Source organism: Zootoca vivipara, chromosome 8 (assembly GCF_965207765.1).
Source record: "Zootoca vivipara chromosome 8, rZooViv2.hap1.1, whole genome shotgun sequence".
In the NCBI taxonomy this organism is placed as follows: Eukaryota; Metazoa; Chordata; class Lepidosauria; order Squamata; family Lacertidae; genus Zootoca; species Zootoca vivipara.
This window is the reverse complement of record NC_142591.1, coordinates 41,012,381-41,026,262: the sequence shown is the minus strand read 5'-3', so window position 1 is coordinate 41,026,262 and position 13,882 is coordinate 41,012,381. Positions and strand designations below refer to the sequence as shown.

The following is a 13,882-nucleotide window of genomic DNA, read 5'->3' as shown; positions in this document are numbered from 1 at the left end:
CCACAGTAAATTTCCTTAGCACACCCATTCCTCTGCACCCAAGGGGAAAATAGCCCAGATTATTTTAAGCTATGGGTCATAGCTATTTCTAGCACACACACAAAAATCTGCCTGAGGACATTTCTATACAGATAGAAGACAATGTTCTGAGGGGGTGGGGAACCTCAAATGCAAGTTATTTTAGTGAATGTCTCCACTAGGGTTCATTTTAAGAGTCATAACAAATATAATTTTCATAGCTTGACCTCAACACAGTTTACCCAGCTCCAAAAAATTAAATTACTGGTTCCGCTCTCTCGCTCTCTTTTTTAATGATAGCAATGATGTATCTTTGTCACAGCTGAGGTTTCACAACTAGGTCACATTTTAAAAAATATATACAATGACAGGTGGGGGGGGGCAGAAGTGAAAGAAGGGTTGGAAGAAAAGGTCCTAATGCAGAGTCCGAGGCAGGTGCAGGCAATTTACTGTCACCTGCAGATTTTCAAAAGCCCTCTGAGAGAGATCTATTCAGACCTCTGGCAAGTGTTGCCTCCCTCTTCTGATAATCCACTAAGTAGAATGGGAATGAGAGGGGTAGGTGGCCCGCCCCACTTTATCTTTGGTTCTGCCTATTGCTGGCATGCAGTCCTGGACAGACTGCCCCCCAAATGAATGTGATCCCCCAAAAAGTCACAAGGGGTCTATAATTTTCTTGTGATATTTTATTTATTTTAAAGGTCATTAGGAATGCATCAGGGACGCGGGTGGTGCTGATCCCACCAGTTTTGTGTGACGATCCATCTGTGTTTTGACAGTCATGCACATTCTGGGGTGAGTAATACCGTAATTCTTTAAAATTTGTTTCACCAATGTTAGAGAGAAAACTATCAGAATCCCATTCTATGTGTTGCTCAGTAACTGTGTAGAGCTCTGTCCATGAACTTTTGTCAATACAGTACTTCCATCGGTGAAATTGTTCGTTTCAGATGAAAAGTCAGTTAGATTTCTTCCTCCAGAGCAAGCTTATAGTAGTTACTGTACTAGCATTCATGCTAGTAAACTTAAACAAGGGGAAGAAATTATTATTATTATTATTTTAAAAAACCCTAACAACAATAATAGAAGAAAGGTGAACAATGACAAAGGAAAGTAGGTTTAAGATTACTTAAAAAAAAAAAAAACCACACACACCACCCAACACAGCCGGCATGTTGGCTAGAAAGGCTTTTCCTGTCTTTAGTCTTAACATTTCTGTCTGTACTCTAATCACATATTTCAAAGGAGCATACCTAGCTCTGTTTTTCTTTCCATGAGTATGATAACCAATTTCCTGAAGTGTCGACGATTTCTGAAGTAAGGAACTAGAATTTGTTTAGCCTTCTGAACCTGAATGTTACAGATACTAAATTCCTGTACATCAGGGGTAGGGAACCTGTTACCCCCGCCCACAATGTTGTTGAGCTTAGATTTGCAGCATGGCCCAATAGTCAGGTATGATGGGAATTGTAATCCAACAACATCCAGAGGGGCACAAATCCCCATTCCTGCTCTTCACAAACCTCCTGCTCTCTGACAACCTCAGCAGCCCAAATAAGTTTTTTTTAAATGAAAAATATATGTTTCATTTGCCTCTCTTACATTGAAAATATTAAATACAGTCACACAATTCTGATATGAAGGCCTTCCCATTGTAAGGTTTTCATACAACAAAATACGGTTTTATTGCCTTTTATGTGAACAGGAACATGGGAAAATCACAGTGTGCTTATATTTTCAAGGAAAAGTGAGTAGAAGGAAACTGACTCCTTGCTGGCCCTAGACTGTTTCATGAGTGACTTATTAGTAACAGGAATCTTAATTGTAGAAAAATCAAGGCATTCCTTGGTAATTGTTAAATAACTTTAGAACATGTTCTGTGCTATATTAAGTTTTCCTGTAACACACAACAACTCGTGTAATACTGTATAATGCAAAAATCTCACTACTACTGCTCATAAGCAGAAAACAATGCTATCACAAGGGCAAAATTACCAACATAATGATGAACTGAGCTTTTAGCAAATAAGGTAATCACTGTTTTCAAACAGAAACTCTTGTTCAATAAAGTACTCTGCTCAATGCTGAATTGCCTAATCAAGTTATTGTTGTATATTCCTGTACCAATTCATAGATCATTTTCTATGCACTTACGACTTGGTCCATTTTAGTATATGTTTAGCAGCACAGATTGCCTCAGGACAGCTAAGCATTTGTTCCATGTCTGAATAATTGCTTTTGTCATAACTGTTTTCTGGAAATTTTCTATCCAAGTAGCAAGCTGCCACATAAATCAGTACTTGCCAGTACTGACCAGAGCTCTTAACCCTTAAGAGCTTGTTCCAAGTGCATCAGCATCAACAAGAAATAACTTACCTATGACACTGTCCACTTATCATTCTACATAGACTACATAGGTTGTAGTCTACTGATGCTTCAAGTACCCACAAAAATAAATTGCATAAAATAGATATTTCAATGTTGAATCAATAGATGATTTAGTAGTTGGATTTGGGGCTCCTTAAAGAAGTTCCCCAATCTGTTTGTTCCCTTCTCGGTTTCAAAAAATGGTCCTTCTGCTATGCTTTTTCCATAACTGTCCCTGGTAGTTGATGTACCACTTCTGACCTTCTAACCCCACTTTTTCAGCAAAGCTTTTATTTGGTCATCATAGTTTGGCTTTTCTCTATACTGTCTGCTTACTTACCAGTCCCAGTCCTCTGCACTGCTTTGGTGAGCATTGTTCTGTTTCTTCAACATAACCTTACATATTTTACCAGGAATTAGATTCCTCTGACAAAGAACCATGTCACTCTGTGTCTTTCATCTACTATGTGGCTGGTTCTAACTAAAACATGGGAAAGGCATGTTCTTTGTTTTCCCTAAGGCATCAATTAGGAGCCACAATATCAAATAAGTGAATTTTATGCTAAACTTCACATTGATGTTCTAGGGATATTGATCTCAGTTAATGTGAATAATAGACACATATCCTTCCCTCCTGTGACCTTGTTAAGCTCTAGGTTGTTGCATGTTTCTCCCCATTTTTTAAAGCTTGTTTCATAATTTATTTATTTTTACAATATTTATCCCCCACCTGCTATCCATGGAGGCAATGTGAATTTTGCAAACCGAACTAGCTACAAAGATAGAAAACAAAGATGCCAATCCTAAGAACACTTAGTGAATTAATGGATTTAAAAACTGAAGTACACAGACTGGAGAACAAAGTGCTAAAAACAACCATGAGAAGGCTGGAGAACTTGGTTGTATGATTCATTAGCCCAGATGCAAATGGCTTCTTATTGACTGAAACACATTGCATATGCATAGGCCTTCTTTATTATCATTACTGCACACACTAAATGTAGATAAACATTGAAAGATTCTCTTCAAGTAACTGAAGCTGAACACTCCAAGTAGAAGGGAAATGAGTGTTTCATTTTCTGGAAAATCTTTTTTACTTGTTGGATTTGTACTCGGGACTTTATTGAACTTCACTGGTGTACCCACAGAACAAAAAGGTCCAGATGATTTGACCATATGGACCAAACCACAGAGGAAGAAAAAAGAGTATATTTTGATTGATATTTAGTTATAATGCATCAAAATTATATATAAAAAAACTAATACCATTTACATGCAAGTAGAAAGTCTCCTTTGTGCTGTTGCTTCCTTTATGGAGCTCTTGTTCCCCTCCTTTTGCACAGGAACATGGTCCAAGCACCTGATATCTTTAGCAGATGGAAGCAGAAAGAGGCACATGATCTCCTATGCTCACCAATGTATGGACTGGATATATGTATTTCAAAGAAACCCATGGCCCTTGCAAATATTGAATGGAATCCAGCACTAAACTGCTTTGAAAAACTAGTGATGTGTAACTTTGTTTTCGCTTCAGTGAAGCTTTAAAAAGTTATCTTGGATCACTGAATCTGCAGACAGATGTGTGAGGGGGGGGCAAGGTTGACAAGAGGAAACTGCTGGCTGCCTTTGGGGCAGAGTGAAAACTGCCTTTTAAAATCCAGAGATTTGCACTTCTATGTTGGCATATTAATTCTCAATATAATTTGCAATGAAGACTCAAACAACACCACAGGCAGTTTACAGTGAAATGCTCTCAAGTGCTGATCCATCCATTTTTCATGTTTGAAACAAATCCTGGTACTCACTGGCACCAAAAGGATGACTTCTGGTTGACCTCTTCCATCTGACTGCAAGCCTTTTCAAAGATGTGTCCCATGGTTGCATTCCCTGGTATCTGTCTTCCTCTGTTTATCACCACTTTCCCAATGCAGTTAGACAGCTTGCACTGTAGCAAAGGCTACAGTCCTAAGCAGATCACCTTTAAATGGGGAATTTTTGGATATAAATGGTTGGAGTATGGTGGCTAGTCTTCCTTGTCAATATAGCTGTTCATGATGAATTCAGACCTTGCCTTTGAACTAACCTAGGAATATTGCAGGGGACTGAGAAGATTTAAGCGCATTGAGAGTAACTGAGTATTCTCCCACATGTAACATGTATAAACTAATTACTCTGCAATCCATCAATCATTACTATCCACTATAAGTTATGTGGAGTCTTACAAACCTTTCTATCCATAATGATTGCTTTGTTATGGGAATATAATCACACTGTCTCTGATCAAACAAGAGTGTGTTGCTTCCTTTTGAGAGATATCTCTACAAGATCAAAGCTTGTGTGTAGCCATCACATAAAGTAGTGCAACCACAACACAAATCTTCACGTTGCTGAACTAGCTTGTTAGTGTTGTCCCTCAGTGAAATATTTGACTTTCATGAAATTCAGAATTCTGTTTTCTGCATTAGGGCAGTACCTTTATCAGGAGTGCAAGCTTTCAAGTTCTCCAGAATTCTATATCATTCTGCATGATAAACAATGCTGGGAGTGGAGGGAGGGAGAGGAGAAAGTTGAGTTGTACTGAAAAGCCATGAATAATGGTTGATTCCCCATCTTAATAATTTTTGCTTGCTTGCTTTTTCTTATGGGCTAACATAGCAACTGTATGACAATCAAAGTTTGTCATGGATCTATTATTCACTACAAAATTTACTTTTATTCCACAAACTCTGCATTTTGTAGGTTACTAAAGCACATGAACAAAACCTTCATGCACACAGTTCAAGCATGTGGGGACCACATGTGCAATTCTGCTCCCTCTCCACAAATAAATTGTACATTATTGGTAGACTGTGGGAAAAGGTTTCCAGTGTTGTTTGTTTGTTTGTTTGTTTTAGATAACTCTATAGTTTTTCATATTGGGAAAATTCCCACACAGATATATTTGGGTCCAGCTTACGCTTTCTGTCTAATTGTGACCATTCCTTTCTAGCAGCAATGGTCACAAGCAGTTGCGATTTTGAGACCAGTGCATCAGGTCTTTGAAGTGTGCTTTAAGAACTGATTCAAGTCTAGCCCAGCTGGGAGTTAATACATAATTTGTTTCCCTTTCATTGCCTGAATTAATATGTTGTGTTATAATGTTGAAGATGAGAGAGGTTCAAACACCACCGTGCACCAGCAGCTGAAGTTTGAGCTATACAATATAATTTATGCTGAAGACAAGAATAGAACTAATGGATCTATTCATTTGAAATATTTGGGCAGAATACTCAAGGCAAAATCTTTAAGATCAACCTATATATAGCATGCCTTCTACTATTAAAATTCATTTTGATTGCTAGCAGAAGTTGTTCTACAGATGCATCATGGGGACTATGCAAGTAAAATGTGAATGCAGCCAGCTACAAACACACAGTAAACTGTGATGTGGACAAGTCAACAAATTAGAAAATAGAGAGGTAGCAATTGAGGGTGGGGAACTAGACTCTAGCAGCAGCAGAACACCTTTTATAGGCTCAGTTATTAGCTATATACTTACTGTTAGAGGCCACCCCAATCTCTGCAGAGTGGTAACAAGATTCCAGGGGTCTGGGCACTTAACCAGGGTTTGCATTCCTTTAGAATGTGGCACAGTTGATACTATGGTGTCTTTAAGAAATATGGTTTATTTACATATATTTATATCTGAGTTTTATGGAGAGAATGCAGAACATTACACCCCAAGAGTGTCTCTTGTTGCTCCTTTAATAACTTCAGCAAGCTTGGGTCTAGAGCAGAAGCCAGCCATGCTTTTACTAAATTAAGAATTGTGGGATTTGCAGCCCACAGCTCATAGCATTATGTTCATTAAAGTCATTCATTGGGGGCTCATCTTGTGTTTATTTAATCTCCTCCTATTACACATTCAACATCCTTCTCGATCTTGGGGTGTACTTTGGTGTTTTGTCATGTTTATTGGTATCCGTCTGTCTCAGGAGACAATGGAGGAGTAACCCTCTAATTTCTCTTTCCTTTACAACTGGGAATGCCACTGTGATAGTTTTCTTTAGTTATGGTTTTGGTCCTTAGTAATACGTCATTGGAGCCAAATCTCTTGTGGTGTTGAAAAGCATTGAGTTAGTTGTCCTGGAATGCTAATGCTGTGCATACGCTGCAATCTGAAGTTGCTACAATGGAACAATCTGTGAAGAAATTAAAACAGTGGGGCAAAATCTATAGTGATGTGCTATTTGCTTTTTTATGCTGTATGTAGATCCCTGCCCCAATGCTATTTTCTGCTTGCAGCCTCTGTTGCTTCTGTTGTATGTATGCCACTGTCCTGATGTAAGTTTCCCTTCTGCCACAATGCCATACACCAAATTCCTTTCTGTGTTTTGAGGAAGTGCCAAGTTTTCCCACAGCTTCTAAGCTAACTACTGCACCATTCATTGGTTAATGTTTACTTCCTGCTTCAGCAAACCAGATCACAACACAGAAATGATGTCAGTTCTCTGAGCTGAAACAGATCAAAAGTTGCATATAAGAAACAGAAGCCAACTAGAAGAATACAATATCCCTTTTAATTGTTACCATAACATTGTAACTTGCTCTTTGAAGATTTAATGAAATTGCCATTGTGTTCTATATTAGTTGCAAAAGATGGCAACTTAATAAGTTTTATGGTGGATTGCTTTTTTCACCTGTGTGTGATGACTGCTACAGTATTTCTGTTATGAAGGACAGATTAATCATTTCTATATCTTCTAAGTCTGCATGTTTTGGAGACAGTGGGTGCCTCCTCACTGTTCCTATTTTATAGAAGTGGTTCATGTGCCAACCAGAAATTTAGGCCTGTGTAATTAAAATGGATTAAAGCACTCTGTCCTGCTAGTGTAACAATCCCACCTAAAAAAAAAGACTTTATGCAGATAAAAAATGGTGGGGAAATCCTCTGAAAAGGGTGAGATGAACTATTGAGTGTTAATCTTTCTACTTGCCCAGAGGATACAAACATGCCTTTAACCTGGTTTTTAGATGTTACATTTGATAGTCCATTTAAACAATCTGAAGAAATCTAAACTTTTTAAAAAGTTATTGCAGCTAACTGAATAATGATAGCGGAGGAATAACTTTCCAGACATATACTTTGTAACAATAATCCTCAAAGGCCTTAATCTCAAAAGACTTCTATTCATGAGTTCAGATTTTTACTTCATAAGAATGTCAATTTATCAATTAAGCACATCTGCTTCACAAGCAAAACAAGGTGTAATATTTCAAAGTACAAATGCCTCTTTCAACAGAATCTCTCAACGATTTATTCATCAACAATTACTTGAGATGTGGATTTCAAAGAACATATTTTCTTTATCTTATATCTGCATACTTTCATAACTGCCATGACTTTATATAAATGTATCATTGGAAACAATGAACAAAGGAGAGAAACGTAGCAAACTGTCATTCCATATATGGGAAGGCTGAAAATATACTCCTAAAACTGATATATATTTGAAATCAGTAAGATGAAAATTATGCTTATTGATGGAGGAACAAGCACAGGGTATTAGACTTCAACTTGTTTGCCCTTTGTTACCAAAAGCCACATTTCAGTATTGAAGAAACTCCAAAAAACAGCACAGTTAAAGTTCATAGGAAAGCTGAATGTGAATACTGGTGGGCACAGACTGACACCCTGTCGTTTTGTTTTGTGCTGACCCCAAACATTAGAAAGACGTTTGATACATTCCTCACTTTTCATTGCATGCTATTGCTACACTGGTTAGAATTTTAGCCTATGTATCATCAAATCTTACCACACCACATTATTCCTTTAAATTAATTTCACATAAGCACTCAGATGCTGTATATTACTAGTAGCAAGGCACCAATCAGCTAATTGGCAAGGTAGCAAAGAAAGTTCTAAGTGACCAATTTGCTCCCACAAAATTTGCTCCCATAAGAAGGCTCTTACTGTATGTATCTGAGGCAAGATCACCCATCTCTTAATTTCATTGGATCTCTCCCACTTATTTTGCTCAATATATTAAAATTCAGGGGAACATAGAAAGCTGCCTTGTACCAAGTCAGACTATTGGTCCATTCTAGCTCAATATCCTCCACACTGACTGGCAGTAGCTCAGCCACAGAACTGGGCTCTTTGGCATGCAAAGCACATGCTCTAACACTGAGCTACAGCCCTTCCCCATACCCTTTGATACAGATTGAAAGAAATCTTGATGAAGCGTACTTGGGAGTAAATTTACACATCAAAACTCCTTGAAAGGGTTTGCACAGAACCAATAAGAGGGGTGAGTGGCAAAAAGCCTCAAAGGGGAAAAAAAGATCTTGGCTGATCTTATGGAAATGAAGTCTTTTAATGATCCTGTGACCAAATTAATGCAATTCGAAACCTGACCTCAGATAGACAGTTCCTGCACATGGAAGTTTTACTTTTAACATACAATTTGCTTTTACTGGAAGGAATGTTCATTTTCCCTTTGGTCATACAGTCATAAAATTTAATAGGATTCCTTTGTATTCGAATGATATATTGCCTACTTTTTTATGCCCTTTATGAATAAGTGTGCTGAGGTGCGTTTGTATGTATGTATGTATGTATGTATGTATGTATGTATGTATGTATGTGAATGTACGCTAAAACGCATCCGTACATATGTGCCAAACAGGGTCTTTGACCCGGGTGACAGAAAGCCTAGTTTCTGCCCTGCGGAACGATGATATTTGTTTTGCCTTCCTTGCCTTGGCACAAGGACTACTGTAGTTCTGACTTTGTATTTTGAGAGCTTTTGCGCCACGAAGGATTCCTTCAGGAGAATCGCGGGTCCTCCTCGAGCGGAGGCGTGGCGGGCGGTGGGCGGCGTTTTTGAACCTATGCTAATTCCGCTGCTTGGCCAGGAGGAAGAGCCCCGAGCGAGGTCTCGCCAGCCCGGCAGCAGCGCTCGGCGGCGAGGGTGGGGAGGGGGAGGGGGAGGCCGGGGCAAGTCTTAAAGGGCCCGAGCATGCCGCTGCTTTTGTGACAGGGTCCTTTGATCCCGAGGAGCCGCGCCGCCGCCGCCGGCTGAATCAGGCAGTTGTCGCCGGGCGGGAAGGAGGAGGAGGAAGACATGCGCCCGCTGCCATAATGGAGATAAAAGACACGGGCAGCGTGGTCCTGACAGCCTACCACTCTTACACTCCATCCCGGCTGGAGCCCAGCTTCGCTCCGGAGAGCCCCCCCAGCAGGTCGCCTCTCAGGTAAAAGAAAGCGCGCGGGGAGCTGGCGAGGGGCGCGCAGGGCTCGGCCAGCTTTTGTCTCGAGGTCAGTCATTGTGTGCGCGCGCGAGAGAGAGAGACAGACAGACAGGAGAGCGTGTGCGGGTCGCCCTCATACAGGCTCCTTCTCGCGTTCCTGCTTTTCTCCTCGTTTTCTTATGAGGCGCCGAGGAAGTCTCTCTTCCTCTTCCCGCTGCAGTTTTGGCAGCCCTTGACCAGACGTACGTCGAGGGAGCAGGGAGGGAGGCAGGCAGGGAGACGGGTTGGCGAAAGGTCTTCCGTTTAAAGTCTCCGGAGAGCTGCGGATCAAGTTTGTTTGCTAGCCTAGATGAGCGTCCAGATAACCTGCAGAGAAGCAGCGAGGGAATGAAGCGGGAGGGAAAGAGAGCGGGGAATGGTCACTTATTGACGAGATGCACCGTTTAGGAAGGGGACGAGCCGGCTTCATAGGCAAACTTGAGCAGCTTTCCCTTCTCCCCAGCTTATATATACTTACAGAATCAGAAGGGACCCTGAGGAAATTTTCGCCCAACGTGGGGTTCGAACTCACGACCCTGAGATTCAGAGTCTCGTGCTCTCCTGACTGAGCTATCCCAGTGTAATCCTACGCATTACTCAGAAGTTAGTCGCCCAATATTTTGTGGGGCTTTTAGCTAAAGTGGGCACAAGATTGCAGCCTAGGCTTAGGTGATTTGTTTGTTTGTTTGTTTTGGAGCAGGGTCTTTTATTATTGCACACCCTTTGGAGTTTAGATACCTGCCGATAGTATATAAAATGCCTAACCCATCTCATCCCAAGGACAGGTCACAATAATTCATGCAATGCAGAAACAAGATTGAGCAGAAGCAAGGATATTTAATATATTTAAAATATTTCTCACATACAGAAGGTCAGGAGAGATGACCATTACAAGAGTTTTCATCCAAAGGCCAGCAATCCCCACAAGCAGGAATTTCACAATATTAAGTGTGCATCTTGCAGACATTCCTTGCATTTGTCCCAGATAAGTTTGCTGATAAAGGAAATTGTTTGGGTAACATCTTCTCTAGTGATACCTTTGGTCTTAGTGAAGCTGACCTTTCTTCTAAAGAACAGCCTGTTTTAGCTAATGTCTGCAAATGATATGTTTGTAGAAGTCTGAAGAGTTGGGGGGGTGCCTTTTCCTGGAAATGGGAAGTTCTCCTGTTTTAGAAATGGAAAAAAGTTAACATGCATACAATTAAGTTATTAAAGCAATAGTCATATCCTGCATTCTAGGAACTTTAACAATGACCAGTGTACATATTATGGTAGCCAAACTAAGGGCATGCTACATTCTACATTGTGGATCGAACAATTTTCTCCACACTGCCACAAATGACCAAAGACATGCAGGTGTCCTGGTGGCAATGAACAATATGCACAATGAATTGCTTTTCGTAAACAACTTGCCAGATAGTGTTTTAGTCCTATATGAAATGATTTAAAACATGGATAAGGAATGTATGGCCAGGGCTGGATTTAGAGCTGTGTGAGCAGTGTGCATGCACTGGGCGCTGAGATGAGGCAGCTGTCTGAGGCACTGCCTTTCCAAAGGCGAGTAAGGAGGTGTCTGGCTTTGGGAAGGAGGCATGAGGGCTCTGGTAGGGTCCTAGAGCCCTCCCACCTACTTCCCAAAGCTGGGAAAGCGCTAACTAGGTTTAGCTTGGCTTTGGGAAGGCAGCGCAACAGCTGGAGAGGGAGGATGGGTGCCGAATTTTGGCCTTCAACAACTGCTGTGGCCCTCCAGATGTTGTTGGACCCTATTCCCATCAGCCCCAGGCAGCATGGCTAGTAGTCGGGTGTGATGGGTGTTGTAGCCTAACAGGGATGATGGGTGTTACAGCCACACATTTCCCATCTTGGACTGAAAGCAATTTCCATGCCAGTCATCATGTGATTGTCTACCAGTCCAAAATTAGAAGAATTTGTTGTTGTTGTTTTTTGTTTCATTTCCCCATCTGGAACAGTAGTAGTGATATATTTATAGGATACCCATGCCCATAAACAGCCTTCTATTTTATATTCATTTTACAACACAATTTTACTCAGAATTAAGACCAACTGTGGTTAGTAGCATTCATTCATGGCATATTTGTTTAGGATTGCAGCCCGGGAATTGGCATTACTGTATAGTGATTGTATTAATTTACTCAGATTTCAAAAATATATTGTGGGTTGTTAGCTGTTTGGTGGATCCAAATTGTATGGAAAGGTAGGATAGAAATGAATTAAATATTTTAAAAATTTGCATGAATGAGTGTCAGTGTGTGAAGCCCTGGGATCAACGTAGGATTGCTTTTTCTTTTCTTTCTTAGTGTGATATCAAATGTACTGTATTAAAATGATAGGAGGAAATTTGAGGCCCATATCCCTAGCCCTAAGCCCAGTGGCCCAATAATTTAGTGTGAGTGCTAACAGGGAAATATATATAGCCTCTGGTAGATTTCAATGAATGAATCAACTCTTAATTCCTTAGAACCATAGACCTAAAGAAACCAAGTCAAAGTCCAGTCTATCCAGCCCACTTGTCATCTAAATAGTTTCACAGCAAAGATGGCACTGACGTTCAGTTATCTAGCAGTGCTTGTTGGGGAGAATGATAAATATTTTAATGCTGATGTTCATGTGTTTGGTTTGATTTATGGGACTTGAAAACTATGGGACTTGAAACATGCTTAATTTAGTGACCTGTTATTATTATTTTTATAAGGTTAGCCCATCTGGCAGTTGTTGTTTTTTGAGTGTGGAGAGGTAAAATGATGTTTGATATGCATAGTTGGCATCCCTAGTAATAAAAACAACACAGTAATGACTCATTGTTAAATTATTGCTGAAACCATCATTTCATTATCAGGGAGCAGAAAGAAAATGGCTTGGATCCAGTACTCCACTCATGAGACACTCCTACTGGAGGAAGGGAGGAGATGGGTTTTGGTTTTTTTGCTGAATTCTCCTTCACATTGCAGACCTTTGTGCCCACTGAAAAGTTGCTATGGAAGATTGGGAGTTGCTTTGGAGGAGTATGGAAGGCAGGATAGGGAGCCACAGGTGAATCAGCAATAATATCAATTCCTCCAGTAGCAGCCTCCTATGGATCGCATCCCCTTCCACAAATGGAAGGAGCCCTTCCATTCACAGAATGGACCCAATAAATTTTAAGATACAACATTTCTGTTACTCAAACAAAAAGAGTTATATGTGGTGTCAATTCATATTGCTTCTAGTTTATAAACTAGCTTGAGTTCCAAACTCTGAAGTTGTGCCAGGAAAGAATACAAATAAGAACTACTATTTAGAAAAATAAATGAAAACTTTAAGCTACTTTATAGGATATACATATGAACAGCAAGTTTCTTAAGCCCCTGTAATGTTTTACACACACACACCTCCCCCAGTGAAGTTGCCCACTTCCTGCAGCTGTCTGGTTGCAGTAAGTGGTTTTTGCCATATGGGCAGTCAGAAACTCCATCTGTGTTTCCAAAGCTTGCTGTGGAAAGAGGTTGTATTACCTCAGCATGTGGTCCGGTGGAATGCAGAATGCATGAAAGAAAATGTACTAGTTGTTTTAGCAAAGGACAGAAAAGTCTGTATTTGAATCCATGCCCTTTTTCCTTCTTCAAATTCTTTATAGTAAGTATTGTTGTCATAATTATTCTCCTTTCTCTGACTCCAGTTAGTACAGTGTGTTCAGTTTGGGTTCATTAAGACAGCAATCTGGAAATGGGTTTTCTGTAGCTAAAGATATTTAAAAAACAAAAACAAAAAAACCTACAGTTTTTTCTTATGTTTAGTACTGTAATTGCACCTTGGAGTCTCATTCTACTTTGACAACTTTGATTTTGCAGATGAAACATGCATATAAAATTAGTTGAATAATTGGTTATTTGTACCCAAAATGATTAAAGTATATGGTATTATTTAGTACATTTTTAAAGTGTAGAAATGAAGAATTTAAATTTATAAATTCAGTTTCTTGCTTTCATTAAAAAGCTAAAAAAATGAACAGCAAATTTTCGTTTTAACATAGTATTGACAGACCTCATGGGGATGCTTCACACACCAACACACACACACACACACACACACACACACACACACACACACAGTCCAAAGCTGTAAACAAAGTTAAAATACTAAAACTAATTGAAATTATCTCAGCTTTCTAAGCATATGGGTAGGCTTGTCTAAACAATGTTTTTAGCAGATGCCTGCTTGATCTCAA

General features: G+C 39.8%; 1 protein-coding gene across 1 annotated transcript in view; it reads left to right on the top strand.

Moving 5' to 3' along the window:
* Positions 1 to 9,277: 9,277 nt before the first annotated feature.
* The window catches only part of ARHGAP28 (Rho GTPase activating protein 28), a 59,955-nt gene continuing 55,350 nt past the window's right edge, over positions 9,278 to 13,882 (top strand). The window contains exon 1 of the mRNA XM_035125452.3: positions 9,278 to 9,621. Within this exon, the coding sequence (XP_034981343.3) occupies positions 9,509 to 9,621 (113 nt within the window). The 5' untranslated portion in view covers positions 9,278 to 9,508. The remainder of the gene's footprint in view (positions 9,622 to 13,882) is intronic.